The sequence below is a fragment of the Raphanus sativus genome, chromosome 9 (assembly GCF_000801105.2).
Source record: "Raphanus sativus cultivar WK10039 chromosome 9, ASM80110v3, whole genome shotgun sequence".
Lineage (NCBI taxonomy): Eukaryota > Viridiplantae > Streptophyta > Magnoliopsida > Brassicales > Brassicaceae > Raphanus > Raphanus sativus.
The window spans coordinates 30,920,333-30,939,576 of NC_079519.1; the positions used below are offsets into that span (position 1 = coordinate 30,920,333).

At 38.1% G+C, this 19,244-nt stretch overlaps 5 protein-coding genes across 5 annotated transcripts in view; 2 read left to right on the forward strand and 3 right to left on the reverse strand.

Annotated features, from left to right (window-relative positions):
- LOC108827905 (glutamate--tRNA ligase, cytoplasmic) overlaps positions 1-2,518 on the forward strand; it is a 2,814-nt gene extending 296 nt beyond the window's left edge. Inside the window, exons 2-6 of the mRNA XM_018601417.2 lie at positions 1-31; positions 96-198; positions 278-431; positions 532-2,078; positions 2,161-2,518. Of these exons, the coding sequence (XP_018456919.2) occupies positions 1-31; positions 96-198; positions 278-431; positions 532-2,078; positions 2,161-2,385 (2,060 nt within the window). The 3' untranslated portion in view covers positions 2,386-2,518. The remainder of the gene's footprint in view (positions 32-95; positions 199-277; positions 432-531; positions 2,079-2,160) is intronic.
- On the reverse strand, positions 2,301-3,337 carry LOC130500346 (probable germin-like protein subfamily 2 member 5). Its single transcript, XM_056995300.1, has 2 exons — positions 3,143-3,337; positions 2,301-3,064 (listed from the first exon to the last, which is right to left on the reverse strand). The coding sequence occupies exons 1-2, from the start codon at positions 3,255-3,257 to the stop codon at positions 2,523-2,525; spliced, it is 657 nt and encodes a 218-aa protein (XP_056851280.1). The 5' UTR covers positions 3,258-3,337; the 3' UTR covers positions 2,301-2,522.
- A 248-nt stretch (positions 3,338-3,585) lies between these two features.
- On the reverse strand, positions 3,586-4,410 carry LOC108827907 (uncharacterized). Its single transcript, XM_018601419.2, has 4 exons — positions 4,388-4,410; positions 4,090-4,293; positions 3,970-4,020; positions 3,586-3,864 (listed from the first exon to the last, which is right to left on the reverse strand). The coding sequence occupies exons 1-4, from the start codon at positions 4,408-4,410 to the stop codon at positions 3,810-3,812; spliced, it is 333 nt and encodes a 110-aa protein (XP_018456921.1). The 3' UTR covers positions 3,586-3,809.
- A 497-nt stretch (positions 4,411-4,907) lies between these two features.
- LOC108827908 (pectin acetylesterase 10-like) lies at positions 4,908-13,383 on the forward strand. The gene is made up of 12 exons (XM_018601421.2): positions 4,908-5,346; positions 5,555-5,637; positions 5,721-5,850; positions 5,943-6,016; positions 6,580-6,666; positions 6,753-6,877; positions 6,946-7,006; positions 7,086-7,139; positions 7,209-7,286; positions 7,369-7,474; positions 7,567-7,712; positions 13,154-13,383. Exons 1-12 carry the CDS (start codon positions 5,148-5,150, stop codon positions 13,259-13,261), a joined length of 1,251 nt encoding a protein of 416 aa, XP_018456923.1. The 5' UTR covers positions 4,908-5,147; the 3' UTR covers positions 13,262-13,383.
- Positions 13,384-17,039: 3,656 nt separating this feature from the next.
- LOC108826452 (transcription factor MYB86-like) lies at positions 17,040-18,481 on the reverse strand. Its single transcript, XM_018599835.2, has 3 exons — positions 18,192-18,481; positions 17,953-18,082; positions 17,040-17,838 (listed from the first exon to the last, which is right to left on the reverse strand). Exons 1-3 carry the CDS (start codon positions 18,322-18,324, stop codon positions 17,064-17,066), a joined length of 1,038 nt encoding a protein of 345 aa, XP_018455337.1. The 5' UTR covers positions 18,325-18,481; the 3' UTR covers positions 17,040-17,063.
- Between the last annotated feature and the right edge of the window lie 763 nt (positions 18,482-19,244).

Genomic DNA, 19,244 nt, shown 5'->3' on the forward strand with positions numbered 1-19,244 from the left:
CCACCGTCCCTACTCTCGTATTCTCCGACGGGTACTTTCCTCTCGTTGCACTCTCTCTCTCTCTGTGAAACTAAAAACCCTTGTCTTAATTTCAGGAGGAAACTGAGTGGGACTCCCGTTCTTCTCCGCTACGTTGCTCGATCAGCTCCCTCGCTTCTTCCTGACTTCTACGGCCGCGATGCCTTTGAATCTTCTCAGGTAAAGTCTCAACCTTTTTATCTACGTCGTATACACCACGAATCTTCTCTCATGTAAAGTCTCTGCCTTTGTTTATTAGATTGATGAGTGGTTAGATTACGCTTCTGTCTTCTCCTCTGGCTCAGAGTTCGAGAATGCTTGCTCTCGCGTTGATAACTACCTTCAGAGTTCCACCTTTCTTGTCGGCTACTCTCTTACCATTGCCGATGTTGCCGTTTGGTCTGCTCTTTCTGGTAAAAGAAATGTTCATTACTGTCTGAACAATGCTCTCATTAGTTACAGACCCAATGTTAGTTTCGATGTGTTGTCTTTTAACACATTTGTTATCATTAGGATCCGGTCCAAGATGGGAGAGTTTGAGGAAATCCAAAAAGTATCAGAACCTCGTTAGATGGTTCAACTCGATATCGCTCGAATACGCCGAGCCTCTCAGCAAGGTAGCAGCGTATACCGTGAAGAAAGTCTCAGGGAAGCCTGTTGCTACTGCATCATCAAAACAAGCAGATGCTAATAATAATGATAAAGGAGGTAAACCTGAAGTGGACTTGCCTGGTGCAGTAATGGGAAAGGTCAGGCTCCGGTTCGCTCCCGAACCGAGCGGTTATCTCCACATCGGACACGCGAAAGCAGCCTTGCTGAACAAGTACTTCGCCGAGAGGTACCGAGGGGAAGTGATCGTGCGTTTCGACGACACTAACCCTGCTAAAGAGAGCAACGAGTTCGTCGACAACCTCGTCAAGGATATCGGTACCTTGGGGATCAAGTATGAGAGAGTGACCTACACTTCTGATTATTTCTCTGAACTCATGAGCATGGCGGAGAAGCTGATGCGTGAGGGGAAGGCTTACGTGGACGACACGCCGAGGGAGCAGATGCAGAAAGAGAGGATGGATGGGATTGATTCCAAGTGTAGGAGCCATAGCGTTGAGGAGAATCTCAACCTATGGAAGGAGATGATTGAAGGAAGCGTGAGAGGGTTACAGTGCTGCGTCCGTGGGAAGTTAGACATGCAAGATCCTAACAAAGCGATGCGTGATCCTGTTTATTACAGATGCAACCCTATGCCTCATCACCGTATAGGGAACAAGTATAAGATATATCCAACGTATGACTTTGCTTGCCCGTTTGTTGATTCCATCGAAGGTATAACGCATGCTCTTCGGTCTAGTGAGTATCACGACCGGAATGCTCAGTACTATAAGGTTCTTGAGGACATGGGGCTGAGGAGAGTTGAGATTTATGAGTTTAGTAGGTTGAATCTTGTTTACACTCTTTTGAGTAAGAGGAAGCTTCTCTGGTTTGTTCAGCAGGGTTTGGTTGGTGGGTGGGATGATCCACGCTTCCCTACGGTCCAAGGCATTGTCCGTAGAGGTTTGAAGATAGAGGCTCTGATTCAGTTCATTCTCGAGCAGGGTGCTTCTAAGAATCTGAACTTGATGGAGTGGGACAAGCTCTGGTCTATTAACAAGAAGATCATCGATCCTGTGTGTCCTAGACATACGGCTGTGGTTGAAGAGAGGAGTGTGCTGTTGACGTTGAGTGATGGTCCTGATGAGCCGTTTGTCCGTTTGATACCGAAGCACAAGAAGTTTGAAGGTGCTGGAGAGAAGGCTACCACGTTTACCAAGAGGATATGGTTGGAAGGGGCTGATGCGAGTGTTATCTCTGTTGGTGAGGAAGTGACTCTGATGGATTGGGGAAATACTATTGTGAAAGAGGTTACTAAAGACGAGGAGGGTCGTGTCACTGCGTTATCTGGCGTCTTGAATCTCCAAGGATCTGTGAAGACTACAAAGCTGAAGCTCACTTGGCTGCCTGAGATTAATGAGTTGGTCAAGCTTACATTAACAGATTTTGATTACTTAATCACTAAGAAGAAGGTAAGAGCTTATTTCTACATTTGTTTTCTCTCATGGAGCTCACTGAATCTTTTTTGATTTGTTTGGTGCAAAAAAAAAACAGCTGGAGGAAGATGATGAGGTTGCTACATTTGTGAATCCTTACACGAAGAAGGAAACGTTAGCACTTGGTGATTCGAATATGAGGAGTCTGAAGAGTGGAGATGTGATTCAGCTTGAGAGGAAAGGCTATTACAGATGTGATGTTCCTTTTGTCAAGCCATCCAAGCCCATTGTCTTATTCTCAATTCCAGATGGAAGGCAACACCAACCATTAACGGCTAAGTGAAAAGAATGAGACGCACAACAAGAACAAACTCTTTTTCATTGATTTTTGTTTAAAAATGTTTCCAGACTTTAATCTTTTCTTAATGTTTTACAATTAGAGCTCAAAAAGGAAGACAAAGATTATGTTTATTTCTCTCCTCATTTCTTTGGTTGGTATCTGGCCTTGATTGTCTTAACCTGTTTGGGTTTGATCTTGAACGACTCAACGAGAATGTTGTCAGGAAGAGCTCCAAAGAGAGTTGCCACGAGCGACTGCGTTCCAGGCAACTGGCTATCAAAAGCTGCTAGGACAGAAGCTGGAGCTGATCCAGCAATGTTCTTCTGGAAATGGAGAAGCCCTTTGGGGAAAACGAACATATCTCCTTTGTTGATGTATTTGGCTACGAGTTTTCCAGCGGTTGTCACGAAGCCGACGTAGAGCTGACCTTCTAGGACAAAGATGACCTCGGAGGCACGTGGGTGAACGTGGGGTGGGTTTAGGCCGTTTGGTGCGTAGTCTATGCGGGACATGGAGAGGCCGAGAGTGTTGAGTCCTGGTAGCTTCTCCACGGTGGCTCCGGTTACAATGGCTCCTGTGGAGGAGTTTGCAGCGTTTTTGGCTGTGGCTAAGCCTTGGAAGTAGAAGTCTTCAGGTGTTACTTGTGTTGAGTCCTTGCATGTGTAGCCGTTGACCTTGACAGCTTCATTTGTCAAGATAGAAGAAATGTTATAAAAATTAGGATATTTAAAAAAAAAAAACATTAGTAAAAGTTATTTACCATTGGACAAATCAGCAACACAAAAATCTTGAAGCGTGTTGGATTCTGCTACTACGGCCATGGCTGAGACCAACATGGTGACAACAACAACAAGATGGCTAGCTGTAGACGCCATTGTTCTTGTTGTTATTGCTTATCTTCTGAAAAGAGTTTTTGTGATGAATTTATAACAAAAGAATGAATGAATGAATGAATGAATGGAGAAGCTTTAAAATTGGATGTTCTTATAAAATATTGATAGGCTTTTTAGAGGTTTATTTTTAGGCTAACTTTGAAGGAGTGGTTAGGCCTTAATTTAGACAAGATTTGGTTCATTGATTAGTTAATATTTAGAGAGGTTGTGATTAACGTTTATTGGAGAACAAAGACATCTAAGCTTAAACATCTGTTAGAGATCTAAAATAACTTATCTTCCTGGCAATTAACATAAGTTAACATGGAACCTTGCTTTTACATCACATTAAGATTCTGATATTAGTACACAAATACAGACAGAAGCACCTTCACATGAACCATAGGATGCAAATGAAGTACAGACCTGACTGAATTTTCTACCACTGAGAAAAGAGAGACTAACAAGGAAACCGAGATAAGCATAAAAGCAAAAACAAATTCCATGACAGGGATCTTTCTGGAGCTAGTAGGATCCATGAGGTGGCAAAGAAACTTAGGAGCCCCAAAAGTTAAAGGAATCCCATATCTTCGGAAGCCACACCATACACCTAAACAGATAGAAGCATATCATAAGGAAACATTGCAGCTGATATACCTTGTAAAACCTCCACTTAGACGCACCTGAATAGAGAACAGAAAAATAGAATACGGACCTTTCCTGATTTGCAGAGTGCAGCACATTGCGCTCCTGCTTCAGAAGTGGCCTGTATGTACAAAAACGCATCAGTCTCTCAAGAAACAGTTTGAGCATCATTCAAGAAACTAAGTCTTACCGTTTAGCCAGTTCTTGCCTCTTTAACTCCCGGGGATTCCCATCAAAGACATAGCTGTAACAAAAACATTCTGAAGAAAAAGTAATAGTAAAAAGTAAACCACCACAGAGAAAGTAATGTGGAAGAAGAAGAACATTACACAGGCTTGAATTGATTCCAGCTTCGAGAAGACGAATGGTACGATTAAACATCCCTTGTAAACGGCTACATGCACACAAAAAAAACAAACGTAACATTAGAACTCACAAAGAAAGAGAGAGATAGATATAAATGTGGAAACAGAGAAAGAAAGAGTAACCTTAGTGACTTCACCAGCTTCATTGGTGAGCATTTCAGTCCCAGCTCTCTGTTCACTCAAAAGAGGTCATCAAGCTGTTTACGTCCATGGGCTTTAGTCCTCAGTTTATTTTATGATAATTTAGCCCAACTAATAAGACATACTAAAACCCCTCACCAGTAACATCTTTGATTACTTCAGACTCAAGCAAAACAATGCTATTATTATGTTTGAAATTTTAAAGAACAACGTTGATAAACGGCGTTACATGATTACCAATTCCGTAATTACCGGCCATGATTAAAACCATTAAGACAGATTGATTAGGTTTGTGTTTAAAGCTATTAATTGAGTAAATTAGTGAGTACTTATATTACATATGTTTGTATGGTTTCTGTTTTGTTTAATGATGTGTGTTACAAGTATGAATCAACATTTAGTAAAAAAAAGATGGTTTCCGTGTCTTCATTAGGATTACTAATCATAAATATTAGGATAATCAACTAAATTAAGAAAAACTAAGGTGTACTGAGATTCCAAACGTGAATCCAGCCTTCAAATCTTTTCTTCTTTTTGTTCTTTTTTCTTAAAACAGTCTTCTTCACACTCACTTCTCCACTGCTCCGTCCTGTCTCTTTCTTCATAAAAGCTGAAACATAGTTTGATTCTTTCAGTACAACACATGCAAGTTCTTGCCTTTTGTCTGAAATCCTTTTAAAGTCTCTTCTTTTTTCCCCACTCTTAAGCGTTTCTTACTCTGAGAAAAACAGAGTAAGAGACAATGAGGAAGCTTTTCTTGTTGGGTTTTGTGGTCACAGGACTGATTCTTGTTACTGAGGCAAATGGGTATTTAGAGTTCAATGTCACAGAGTTTGATCAAATTGAGGAGATAGAGTATGGTTTCTCCAAATCTATCTCCAGTATCAACCCATTGATGGTCGGCCTCACACTTATCAGAGGAGCTGATGCCAAAGGAGCTGGTACTTCTTACTCTCTCTATCTCTCTGCTTTACTTCAGTTCATTTACACAAAAATGGTTTTGCTGAATGTCTAAGATGGTTAGTTGCATTTTAAAGTAAGTTGCTTTCAGGTTTTGGAATGTGACGCACATTACATCAAATATTATATCCTAGAAACAGAACAGTGTTTGGAATCTATATGTGATCTTGTTTGAATCTTTGTTTACAGTTTGTTTGGATGGAACATTGCCTGGATATCATTTACACCGTGGACATGGATCAGGAGCCAATAGCTGGCTAATTCAATTAGAGGTTAGCAAAAAAAAAGAGTTCTTAGAGATCATACATTTTCATTTTTTTAAATGTGTGTTGATATTGAAAAAATGTGGAAAAAGGGAGGAGGATGGTGTGACAACATTAGGAACTGTGTATACCGAAAGAAGAGTCGTCGTGGATCCTCTAACTATATGGAGAAACAGATTCAGTTTACAGGAATACTTAGCGATAAAGCTCAAGAAAATCCAGGTTCTTTGTCTTCATTCTTTCTATAATCAGTAAAGATCTTGAAGAAACAACTACTATATTTTTAAAACCTTTTTTTGGTAATGTTCATTCAGATTTTTTCAACTGGAATAGAGTTAAGCTTCGTTACTGTGATGGTGGTTCCTTCAGTGGTGATAGTCAGAACGAGGTTGAGCTTTGTCTTAGAGATCATACATTTCATTCTCTTTAGGAAAAATATCCAAAATAGCACTTTCTATAAATTTATCCCCAAAATAGCACCCAAATGTACATATTCCCAGAATAACACTCATTTGCCAAAAAAAAAAAAAATTACTCCAACTCCTAAACTCTAACCCACTTAAATACTAAACCCTAAATTCAAATATAAAATATATTTTTGTTTTTATCTTTAATAAATGCTATTTTGAGAATATTCTTTTCTTTTTGTGTGCTAATTTTGTCATAAAAACATGATTCAACGCTATTTGAGGTATTTAGTGTTAAAAAAAGAGTGAATTGGCTAGATATACAAAAGAAACATAGATATCATGTAACTGCCAAAAACAGTAAAACTTTGAGGTTCATTGTGACGATGAAGTGAGTAAAACCTTGAGGCAAAAGCAGTGTCAACAGTGTGTTTAGATAGATCACTAAATATGGTAAATTGTATGAGTATGGAGTGCAAATTCTCTTTAAAAAAAGCTATTTGAGGTATTTTTTTCTTTTTTTTTTAAATGCAACTCTTTTCAGGCTGCAGGGCTTCAGTTTAGAAGAGAAAGGATATGGAGAGTAGCAATGGATGATTTGAAGGCGAAGGGAATGCAAAAGGCCAAACAGGTATATATATGTTCACTTTGTCCTTGCTTTGCTTTATTTTATAGTCTTGTCTTTACATTGTTCTTAACTTGCTTCATACTCTTCAGGCACTTCTATCTGGATGCTCTGCAGGTGGTCTAGCAGTGATTTTACGCTGTGATGAATTCAGTAACTTGTTTTCAACCACTACCAAAGTCAAGTGCTTAAGCGATGCAGGCTTCTTCTTGGACACGTAAGTTCCTTCTTCTCAAAGTCAGCTTTGTATCTGTTACTGAACCGTTTGTAATTCCATGATTAAAGGCCTGATGTGTCCGGTGGCCACACCATTAGGAATCTATATGACGGTGTAGTGCAGTTGCAGGTGTCTTGTTCTTACCTCATCTTCACATTAGAAACTTCATAAAATGATGTTTACTTTAATAAAGTAATGAATCTTGCAGGGAGTGAGGAACAATCTGCCACATATGTGCACAGACCATCTCAACCCAACTTCTGTAAGCTCTTATTACTTCTCTGTTGTATATAAAGCTCAAAAGCTAACATGTTTTATCTCTTGGTGACAGTGTTTCTTCCCTCAAAACTTGATCAGTGAGATGAAAACCCCTCTATTTATAGTCAATGCAGCTTATGATATTTGGCAGGTGACATTTCTTGTTCTTCATGTTTATTGAAAGTAACCATTTATGTGTGTGTGTTTTAATTTTGACTGATTTGTTTTAACAGATTCAAAGCAGTCTTGCTCCACCAAGTGCAGATCCTAGTGGTTACTGGCATGAATGCAGATTAAACCATGGAAGATGCACTCCAGCACAGATACTGTTCTTACAAGGTCGAACCATCATCTGAAAAGTTCCCAACTTACTTTTAAAGTGAAATGACCAGACCTCTCACCACTTTTGGTTATGCTGTTTCTTTAAACAGGGTTTAGAGACCAGATGCTGAGAGCTGTGAGTGGATTCTCAAATGCAAAAAAGAACGGTTTGTTTATAAACTCATGTTTTGCTCATTGCCAAACCGAAAAGCAAGACACTTGGTTCGCTGATGGTTCTCCTGTTATCAACAAGAAGGTAAGAAGCACTTCCTGTGCATTTTGCCTTGTGAAGTTATGCGTTTACGTTACATTTCTCAAGTCATTTAATGATAAGAGATTGTTTGTAATCCGTTTATGATCCGCCCAACCTCCCACTCTTGTATTCAATATAGAATGAACACAAGCCAATACAATGTACTTCTCAAGACGTCTCACACGTCGAGAGCCTGAGATCAGACCTTCTAGTCTATAGATCTTTACAATACTCAAAAGCTACTTCACTCAACCAACAGACTCTTATTTATAATACTTCCTAAAACGTAACTGACTCTAACGGCTTGTAACTTCCGTTGTAACAAACTCAATCCACGTCAGCATTAATCCCTTCAAGCTCCTCATCTCTTCCTCCTATCTTACTCCTCTTCTTTCTGTAGTATACTCTCCAAGGCTTATCATTACCCCCCCCCAATCAAACTGAGCTTGTCCTCAAGCTCAAACGCAGGAAAATCCCTCTTCAGATCACGAACTCTCATCCACGATGTCTCGTGAACTGGTAAGCCTCTCCACTGCACTGAAACCTCCAAATGCCCTTCATCGTCGTAACGATAGCTAGCCAAAGCTTCTGGCTCCAAAACAAACTCAGCACTGTCAGATAGTGACGATGGTAATTCCAGAACTGAGTGATTCTTCCCCAAAACCGGTTTCAGTTGTGAAACGTGAAACACGGAATGTATCTTGCAGTCTTCTGGAAGTTGTAAACGGTAAGCCACAGGACCTACTCTCTCCAAGACCGTAAACGGACCGTAATACTTCGCAGCCAGCTTCCTGCAGATAGTCTTTGACAAGGATTTTTGGCGATAAGGTCGTAGTTTCAAGAACACAGACGATCCCACCTCGAACTTAAGGTCACGACGATGCTTATCAGCACTGTCCTTCATAGCTGCCTGTGCCTTGATCAAGAATTCCTTCGCCTGACGCAACATCTCATCTCGCTCCTTCAATACCACTTCAAGTTCATAGTTTGTTGTTGATCCCTCCTCATACTGCAGCAAGGATGGCGGTTCACGCCCATAAACCAGTTTGAAAGGAGACGTATGTGTCGAGGTATGGTACGAAGTATTATACCAATACTCACACCAAGACAGAAACTTGAACCATTGCTTCGGGTTAGCAGAAGTGAAACATCTCAAGTAAGCTTCGAGACAACGATTCACCACCTCGGTTTGGCCATCACTTTGAGGATGATAAGCCGTGCTAAACTTGAGAGTGGTTCCGGCTAATCGAAAGCATTCCTTCCAGAACTTGCTGAGAAAAACTCGATCTCGATCAGAGATAATGGAGACAGGATAACCATGTAATCTGACCACTTCACGAGTAAATTTCTCTGCCACTGAGGTTGCAGTATACGGGTGCTTCAGAGCAATGAAGTGAGCATATTTGCTCAAGCGATCCACCACTACCATGATCACCGAAAAGCCCTCTGATTTCGGCAATGCATCAATGAAATCCATTGAAACTTCAGACCAGATCATAGTAGGAAGTGGGATTGGTTGTAAAAGACCACCAGGATTCATTGTTGAGTATTTGTGGGTCTGGCAGATAGTACACTCCGATACGTATCGTTGAACATCGTCTTTTAACTTAGACCAATGGAACAATCTTTGAATCCTCTTGATTGTTTTCAACACGCCAGAATGCCCGCCAAATACCCCGTCATGATATTCCTGGAGTATACTTTCTATATACTTTGATGTCTTAGGAAGAACCAATCGACCTTTATAGAACAGACGACCCTTGATGATTGTGTGATGCTTCTTCTCACTTTTCCCTTGGATCAAATCTTGAATCTCCTGCTGTAAGGTCGTATCTGAGTCAATCTCTTCAAAGAGGTCTTGCATCTGCAAGTTTGAAGAGACTGTCAACGCACACAAAAGACTGTTACTGTCAAAGCAGGGCTCTTGTTGAATACGAGAAAGACCATCTGCTGCTTTGTTTTCTACACCCGCCTTGTATATGATCTCAAAGTCAAAACCAAGCAACTTGGTAAGCCACTTTTGATAGTCCATAGAAACGTCCCTCTGCTCCAACAAAAATTTTAAACTCTTCTGGTCAGTGTATACTAAGAACCGTCTCCCCATGAGATAATGTTTCCAACGCTGCACTGCGAGCACGATTGCCATGAGTTCTCGTTCGTAAATCGGCTTCAACTGTTCTCTGTCTGTTAATGCCTTACTGAAATAGCAAATAGGCCTGTGGTTTTGCATTAAAACAGCTCCCAACCCAAACCCAGACGCATCTGCTTCAACCACAAACATCTCCTGGAAATTCGGTAAACAGAGTACTGGTGCAGTAGACATAGCCAGCTTCAACTGATCAAACGCAACCTGAGATTTGCCAGACCAATCGAAACTGTCTTTCTTCAATAAATCTGTCAAAGGTCTTGCTATAACGCCATATCCAAGAACAAACCTTCTGTAATATCCTGTTAACCCCAAGAATCCTCTTAAGCTCTTAATCGATCGTGGAGAAGGCCAAGATTGCATTGCTTCCGTCTTTGCAGGATCAGTAGAAACCCCCTCTTTCGATATAATGTGACCCAAGTAGTCAATGTGATCTTGAACAAACGAGCATTTCTTGCGGTTAGCTAGTAAAGAGTGTGATCTTAAAGTCTCCAAAACCAGTTTCAGATGTTCACTATGTTCCTCCACTGAGTTGCTATATACCAAGATATCGTCAAAGAAAACCAGAACAAACCTTCTGAGATAAGGTTTGAAAATAGCGTTCATCAGAGACTGGAACGTAGCCGGTGCATTACTGAGTCCAAACGGCATGACCACGAACTCGTAGTGTCCCTCATGTGTCCTGAAAGCAGTCTTTTCGATGTCCTCTTCACTCATTCTAATTTGGTGATACCCAGAACGTAGATCCAATTTTGAGAATACCGAAGCTCCATGAAGTTCATCTAACAGCTGATCAATAACTGGTATGGGAAACTTGTCTGGAATTGTGATCTTGTTTAAACCTCTGTAATCGATACAAAAACGCCACCCACCATCTTTCTTTTTAACCAGCAATATTGGACTTGCATACGGACTTCTGCTGTGTCTGATCACTCCTGACTCCAACATTTGCTGCACCATCTGTTCAATTACTGTCATGTGAGCGTGAGGATATCGATAGGGCCGAACTGCTACTGCTTTAGACCCCTCTACTAGACGAATGCTGTGCTCAAATCCTCTCATCGGTGGAAGCTGTGTTGGTTCTTGAAACACTGATTCGTACTGCTCTAACACTTCCTTTATCTTCTCAGGTAACTGGATGGTAGGCTTCAACTCTGCAGATCCTGTAACACCAACTTCCTGAAACTCCAACCCTGAGTCAATAGATGCCAACAACGAAGCTTTTGAGTTTAAAGAACGATCTCCCATCAAAGTTACTCTCCCTTTAGTAGTTAAGAATGAAAGTTCTTGATTCTCCCAGTCAACCTCGCATCTTCCTAACGTTCTTAACCATTGCACTCCCAACACTACATCCACACTTCCAGGATCCAACACCAGAAAATCTGATCTGATAGTCACCTCCTGTAATTGTAGAGTAACTCCCTTACAGATGCCAGAACCGTTCACTGTGATACCCGTTCCCACTAACACTTTGAATGAAGAACGGTTTTCTTCTTTCAGATGAGCTTTCTCTAATATTTCCGGAGACAAAAAATTGTGAGTTGCCCCACTATCAATGAGCACCACTACTTTAGTTTTGCCAATCAACCCTTCTACTTTCATTGTCGTAGGAGATGACCATCCCATGTATGAATATAACGACATCTCCATAACCTCTGTAGTAGTACCCTGTAGCTCTTCGCAAGAATCATGAAATTCTTCATCAATAATCTCCATTTCACAACCGTGAGCCACAACCATCACTTGAAGACTTTTGTTTTTACAGACACTGTTGTGAGCTCGAGTCCATTTCTCATCGCAAAAGAAACAGAGGCCATTCTTTTTCTTGTGCTCATATTCAGCATCTGAAAGTTTTACTCTATTCTGAGGCTTCACAGGAGCTACATAAGCAGCTTGTTTCCCTCCAGTATCAGGTTGTTTAGCTTTGTTGTTCCACGATTGATTTGTTGGATTCGCCAAGGATTTAAAATTGGAACTTGTTGCTTGTTTGTTAGCTCGAGTCTCGTTGTTCTTCATTGAGGCAAACAAACGGCAAAACTCACTATCTTCCATCTTTAAAACCGCTTGAATGTGATCCGATAACGTGCGTGGTTCCTTCATCATCACCACTTCTTTCATTTCTCTCTTCAGTCCGTTGAAAAATATATCGATCTTGTGAGCTTCAGCTACCTTAACCTGAGAGGCTAGATCCTGAAATTCTCGAACATACTCGCCTATTGACCCCGTTTGTTGAATACTGAACAGACGTTTCCCAGGAGTTTTCTCAAAAGACTCTGCAAATCTGGCTAATAGTCGTCGCTTGAAATCAAACCAGTCAGTGAAGTCTCCATACTCGATCTCGTAGTTAAACCAGCACAGAGCATCTTCCTCCAAACTCAGAGAAGCTAACTCCAGCTGATACTCAGGAGTCGATTTCATCACTCGAAAGTATCGTTCTGCTTGAGCTATCCAACCAAAAGGATTCACACCAGAGAATATCGGCATCTCAACTTTCTTATATAAACCTTTCCGATCATCGATTCTCTGATCTACATTCCGATAACCTAGCTCAGATTCCTTCCGGTACTGTTCGAAATGACGAGGAGATACCTGATTCAGATTCTGTGGATCTTGCTGCGTCAGATTCGCATTGCTCGATTCAGGTTGTGAGGATCGTTGAGTTTGTTGTTGGAGCGAAGCAATGAAGGATTGGAGCGTCGATTCCAAACTCGTGAATCTGACATCCATCTTTGCCTCCATCGATTGAGTGTTCACCTCCGTCACTGCGATGAATCTGTTAAGGCGTTCGTCAAGGTTATCGAATCGCCGTCGTAGATCGTCAACGTTATCGTCTAACGCTCCGATACGCTGCATCGATTCCTCTGCCGCCGTCGATCTCGTCATCATCTTCCGATCGCGAGCTCCGAGCTGCTCACCGCACCAAATGATAAGAGATTGTTTGTAATCCGTTTATGATCCGCCCAACCTCCCACTCTTGTATTCAATATAGAATGAACACAAGCCAATACAATGTACTTCTCAAGACGTCTCACACGTCGAGAGCCTGAGATCAGACCTTCTAGTCTATAGATCTTTACAATACTCAAAAGCTACTTCACTCAACCAACAGACTCTTATTTATAATACTTCCTAAAACGTAACTGACTCTAACGGCTTGTAACTTCCGTTGTAACAAACTCAATCCACGTCAGCATTAATCCCTTCAAGCTCCTCATCTCTTCCTCCTATCTTACTCCTCTTCTTTCTGTAGTATACTCTCCAAGGCTTATCATTTATTCTTTGTTGAAACTGAGGTTAGGCGGTGGCGGTAGCGGTTGGAGATTGGTATTTTGATAGAGCAGAAGTGAAGCTAATAGATTGTCCATACCCGTGTGATGGGAGCTGCCACAATCTTGTCTTCAGATGAATGAAATGGATGATCTTCTGATACTTTCTTTTTCTTTCATATCTTAGTGATCCTTTTGTATTTCATTTACTTCAATGGTTCTGTTTCCAGTACTGAATAATATACCAAAAATATATATATTTTCTTTCCACATTTAATATTGGCTTGAGCTTGAAGGCAAGTCTGAAAATGCTTTAAAAAGAAAAGAGGCTAGCCCCAAACTCAAGTTTCTAAACTAGTGGTGTGTATTATTGTCACCCTTTCAGATACAAGTTCATGAATGTGTTTGAGAGTTGTAGAGACTGTTCGAAATAAATCAAGCAATCCAAGTCCAGAATAGTTTAAATGATTTAACTAAAATCCAAGTTCAGTTTATTTCAGCCAGTTTCTATTTTATTCGTCTCTACAATTCTCTAACACATTCCTGAAATTGTATATGAAATCTAGTGTTTTTAGCTATTTTTAACCGCTTTTTTATATCATGTTTTAGCTCTTTTAGTTGGCATTTTGAATCTCTAAGAGTTTGCATCGTACATTTATGGAAAACAGGTTTAGGAGTACTTAAATATATAGAATGGTTTAGAATTCAAAACTGAACAAAGAAAGGGGTATGGCGACTTGGAGAAAAAAACAGAAGGCACAGCAGTTTGTATAGTAGCCAAACCGCGGCCACTATGACAAGGCCACCATAGTGGTCTGCACAGCGGCCAAACCCAACCGCTATGACGATAGTACATATTACTAGTTAAGAAGCTTGATTTTAAGACTAGCCTCTTTGTTCAAGTGATTTAACTACAAAATCGATGAGCATTAAAATGGACATACACTATTCTTTTTTTTTTTTCTTTTTTTTTTGTCGACAGACATACACTATTCTATAAACGTATTTTAGGTGACATAACCAGGTAACACTCATTTGAGAAAGAAAAAAAAAAACAGGTCAGACTCAAGTCAGTGAGACGAGGTGTCAAAAGCCATGGATCATTGTTTTAGCAGAAAATGTTACACGAAAACAGTAATCTCACGTTTTAAATAATAGGTTCCCATGGCCATGATTGGTTGATAGTGGAGCTTTATAATATTGCCTCCAGACCGCTACATCGTTGTCTTCATCAACAAGCTATAGGCTTTTTGTTTACGTTATCGTTATGGCCATATTAAAACGACAACCATCGTTTTAGAAAAATCTGATACAAAAATACTCTATACAAAGCCGAGTTACAAAAAAAAAAAAAATACTCTATACATATTTATATAAAGGGGAAATTTTACTTTTATAAAATGCTTTTAAAAAAATAAAAATCTAAAGACACGTTGAGAAACTTAAAAACAGCAATGATCGAATATTCATTTAATTTGATTTTAAAGTACTTTGTATTAAAATGACAAAAGTTGTTTAAAATAATTTTTTTATGTTTTAGCATTATAAAACCTGTGATTTTTTATTTATTTTAAATTTTATTTTATTAGAAAAATATAATTACTAAATTTAATAAACTTGTAGTTTTTAAATGTTATAGTCAAGTTTCTTGATTAACAATATGTCAATATATATGTGTATATATATCATAATTTTAAAGATAATTAATTATTTAAAATTATAATAAATTTTCTAATTCACCCTAAAACGCTTAACATTTAATTAATTTCAAAATAATTTAAAATATTAGATTGTATATACCCTTTAGTATACATATAGTGACATTTTGTGATTGTAATATAGAAATGAAAGTTATGATTGAAGTAGGAGTGTAGGACCTCAATTATTTTGGCTCACATGCAAATTATAAGGTGTAAGCATAAAAAAAATACTTTCTGTCTTGAGAATGCAAACGATCAATTCATACACGCTTGCTTTTGAAAATTTTAGCGAATGCTTTGTATTTATCTTCTCATTCAAAAATCAGTCATTGGAGGAAATATTAAGTTTATTATAATTTTTGGCTTTGTATAACATCGGTTCGTCTCTTTTCATATAAGAAAAATATATAAAATATTGTAAATGATAATTTCCGTGCAAGATCACTGAATTCTTACTAAAATATCAAAGAAAAAATAGAAATACATCAATAATTTTTTGTGAAAAAATTATTGATTCATTGATGGCAAAATCATTAATAAATTGGAATTAAAAGATAGCATCAAAGTTTTGAATAGTTTAAAATTATTGATTCATTGATGGCAAAATCATTAATAAATTGGAATTAAAAGATAGCATCAAAGTTTTGAATAGTTTATAGAGTGGGACCGAAAATACAGGTATTTCTTATCAACTAATCATAGAAAGGGAAGCCATGCATATACACATCAACAAGCCTATCTAATAATAGCCGACAATATATGCAACTTACTTTCATCTCTTCTTTTGATTTTGGCTTACAAAAAACTATATAATTGCTCACATGTGTCACATCTTTAGGGTCGATATTCACATATCCAATAATAAGTCCATGATCATGACCATCATATTCATATAGAGGCTAAAAGCATGTTAAAATTCCCATCGTTGTTCATATTTACATTATAATCTTACAATTTAAATTTGGTTAGAGTATTTTTCCTTAACTAATAATAAATCTCAAATGTATGGTTTTTATTTTCTGAAGTATATATCTGCTTCCTCTTCTAATCCCTTGCATGGCTTTTCCAGTTGTATGAACGTACAATGTCAGCAACAAGGGTCCCTTCTTCTGCAAGCACCAACTCAAAAGCATCCCTCGTGTGAATTATATATTGGGATATTGTCAGAAGAGTACACACCTTCGAATTTCGTATTTAACCACCTTACAAGATCATGGGTCCCTTGCGTATGGCTTCTTTCTTTTTATAGTAAACGATGACCCAAAATCGACATATAGACTAATTGATAATTGGAACTTATAATCGTTAACTTCTTTGAAACTGAGAGTCTAATGAGACTTGTCAAAAAACCTCTAATCCTTTGCCATATATCAATATCTTTTATTAACTCATGAATGACGATCTCAGAAACAAAAGATAATCCTAGTGTCAATCATAAAAATAGTAAAAGTTAAATTAATTAGTTAAAAGTTCAAGAGAAGAGCATGCATGTAGATTAGTCTTCTTTCATGCACGGAAACTCTGAACTCACAGATTGGTCTTTTTCAGATGCTCTCACTTCGTTCTGAATATTGCATCTTCCAATTTTCGCACGTCGTTTCCGAAACTGTGGAAAATCGATTATGACAAGTAAAAACAATGAATATGAGAACTGTTCACTAGTGAATCACACCTTGATCTCTCTCTTTCTAAAGGAGACAACGATTCATTCTAAGAAGAATTGTCCATTCACACATTTTCACTTGTCATTCGGTTTCAGCAATACCTTAATCAGCTAAAGCTGGAGAAGGTTTTGGGATAGAGTCATAGAGATGGACCAGTTCCTAGAAGTCTCAACTCCAACTTGGTAACAATCAACATCTCCTTTATGAAAAAAAAAAGAAACACCATCCACCTCGACCGGGGCATGTTTATTTTATTTTACATAGATTTTGTTTTTTTGTGTTTCTTATTTTATTTTGTAATCCATGTTCTCAAGCAAACTTGGCATATATGTAAATAAAAAAAAATTGAAACTCTATTAAGGTCAAAGTAATGACAAGCAAAAAGAGGAAAATGGCATCAGAAAATATATACATACACGATCGCAGAAAATTTACATAACCAGAGAACATATACATACTTACAAATACATGACGAATAAATATTATATAAATGTATCAATCAAATAAACTCCGGTTCGTGAAAGTGGATAGAAAATGAAGTACTGATTTTGGAACTTTCTCTAGCACATAATATTACTCTAAAGGCTCTGATCAAACGCCATGTTATTAAGTTTTTGTAGGTTTTTACCGTACCACTCAACGTCAGCATCATGTAGTAATGTCGAAGCGTTTTCGTTTGGTGATGACGATGATGATGTTGATCTCCAGTAGTACTTGCCAATGTCTGGCTTCACTTCTGCTTCTAAACCAGTTTCTGAGCTTTGGTTATGTTCTGTGTAATGAAGAATCTCCGATGCCCATGACTTCATGTCTTGTCCACGAGGATGATCATCCACTACTGGATTATTATTATTATTGATTTGGCTAGCTTCTGTGAAACTATTACCAAAGAAAGCACTGTAGATACTGTTGGTCTGAGATGGAACTGTGTTGTTGCAGTAGTAGAGTTCAGGAAAAGGGTTGAAGTTTGAAGTCATTGATGTCGTAGATGATGACGTGGACATTGAAGAGATTAAAGATACGATCTGGTCTGAAACCGATGGAGTAGTGCTTGAACTGAAGCAAAACGCAGCGTTCTGGTTAGCCATCGACGGGAACCACCATGGACCTGGTTGCGATGAGACAACCATCGACTGTTCATGTGGGTTGTTTATCAAACCCGTTGACTTTACTACTTGAGATGACGTCAGCTTCTGATTTATGACGTTAAGAGTTTGAAGATCGCTTATTAAGGGTTTATGTGTAGTTGGGTCAATGCCTTTTCTTCTCAGCTTCTTCTTCAGACACGAGTTCCAAAAGTTTTTGATCTCGTTGTCTGTTCTTCCTGGTAACCGAGTTGCAATCTGAGACCATCTACACAATTCAAAACGGACTCAGCATATAATGAAACATATTCCAAAATCGACATTTCAATATGTTTTTTTATTTTGTAATTTTTATGTAATATTAGGTTGCTAATTTATTAACCTGTTGCCTAACGCAGCATGTAGCTCAATGATCAAGCATTCTTCGTCTTGAGAGAAAGCTCCCCTCTTTAAGTCTGGTCTCAAATAGTTTATCCACCTAAGCCGACAACTCTTTCCACATCTCTGCAAACCTATTTGATCATAGGAAATGCATACATATATACAAACATTATAAATATATATACATTCAAATTTTTAAATTTTCAAAGATAAGAGCACATGACATGATGGAAGCCTAACCTGCGAGCTTGGGGACAGAACTCCAACAGCCATGACCATGTCTAGTTATGTAATTGAGAAGTTTTTCATCTTCTTCAGGGGACCAAAGGCCTTTTCTAAGCTTTGGCTTGTAACAACAAGAATGTCTTCCCATTTCTATATGTAGTATGGATGTGTAGCAATTGATATATAAAATTTATGAAGTTACAACAAGATTGTTGCAGAGATATAGAGGGGTTTATGATCTGTGAAGCTTCTATGAGGTAAAAGAAGGAAGAAGATGGAGAAATTATAATAAAAATAAGAGTAAATGTGATTGGCGACTCTGGTGTAACACTTTTGTTTTATAATAGTTGTGTGAATTAATTGACACTTTTTATGGGACCACAATATATAGAAAAATCAAGAGACGAAATAAACCTAGTAAAAAACAAAAAACTATTTGATTCTTTTACAAAATAGAAAGAAATTGTAGCTTACACTTAAGAGATCAAACTCGTAAACTATTATTACTTTTTCTCGAAAGGTAGATGACAAAGTAAAGACACGAAACTCAACTTTTAAGAAACTTATCTATATGTTTCAAATAAAAAAGAAATTTGTGTACAATTGTAAAACAATATGATTTTATAGAATAGTATATACATCATGCATGAATGTAGTTTTATAAGTTTTTACACTCATAATCATATTTAAATTTACCTCCCTTGGTATAATTGTAAGTGTGAAAAAATATTATTCTGTATTCTTCTATGTCCTCTTTTTGTTTCCTTTATTTATTTTAAATCTTATCTCCGCTTTTTTCTGTTAGCAAAACGAAAAATAGAAATAAAAATAAAGAGGGATCCATCGGTCAACAACAGACTCATTTTATGAATTGTACGTACCTAAAATTATGTGTCCCTCAAAAATAAGAAATTTCAATTTTCTTTTACAAAGAAATACTGTGGTATAGACTTATAGTAGTAATATTTTGATAGTTTTATTATGTTTTCCTACATTGATTTCAGAAGAGACAGCTTGATGTCCAGAGAATGTAAAAAGAGTTGTTCAATTTAAGTACACAAAATGGCG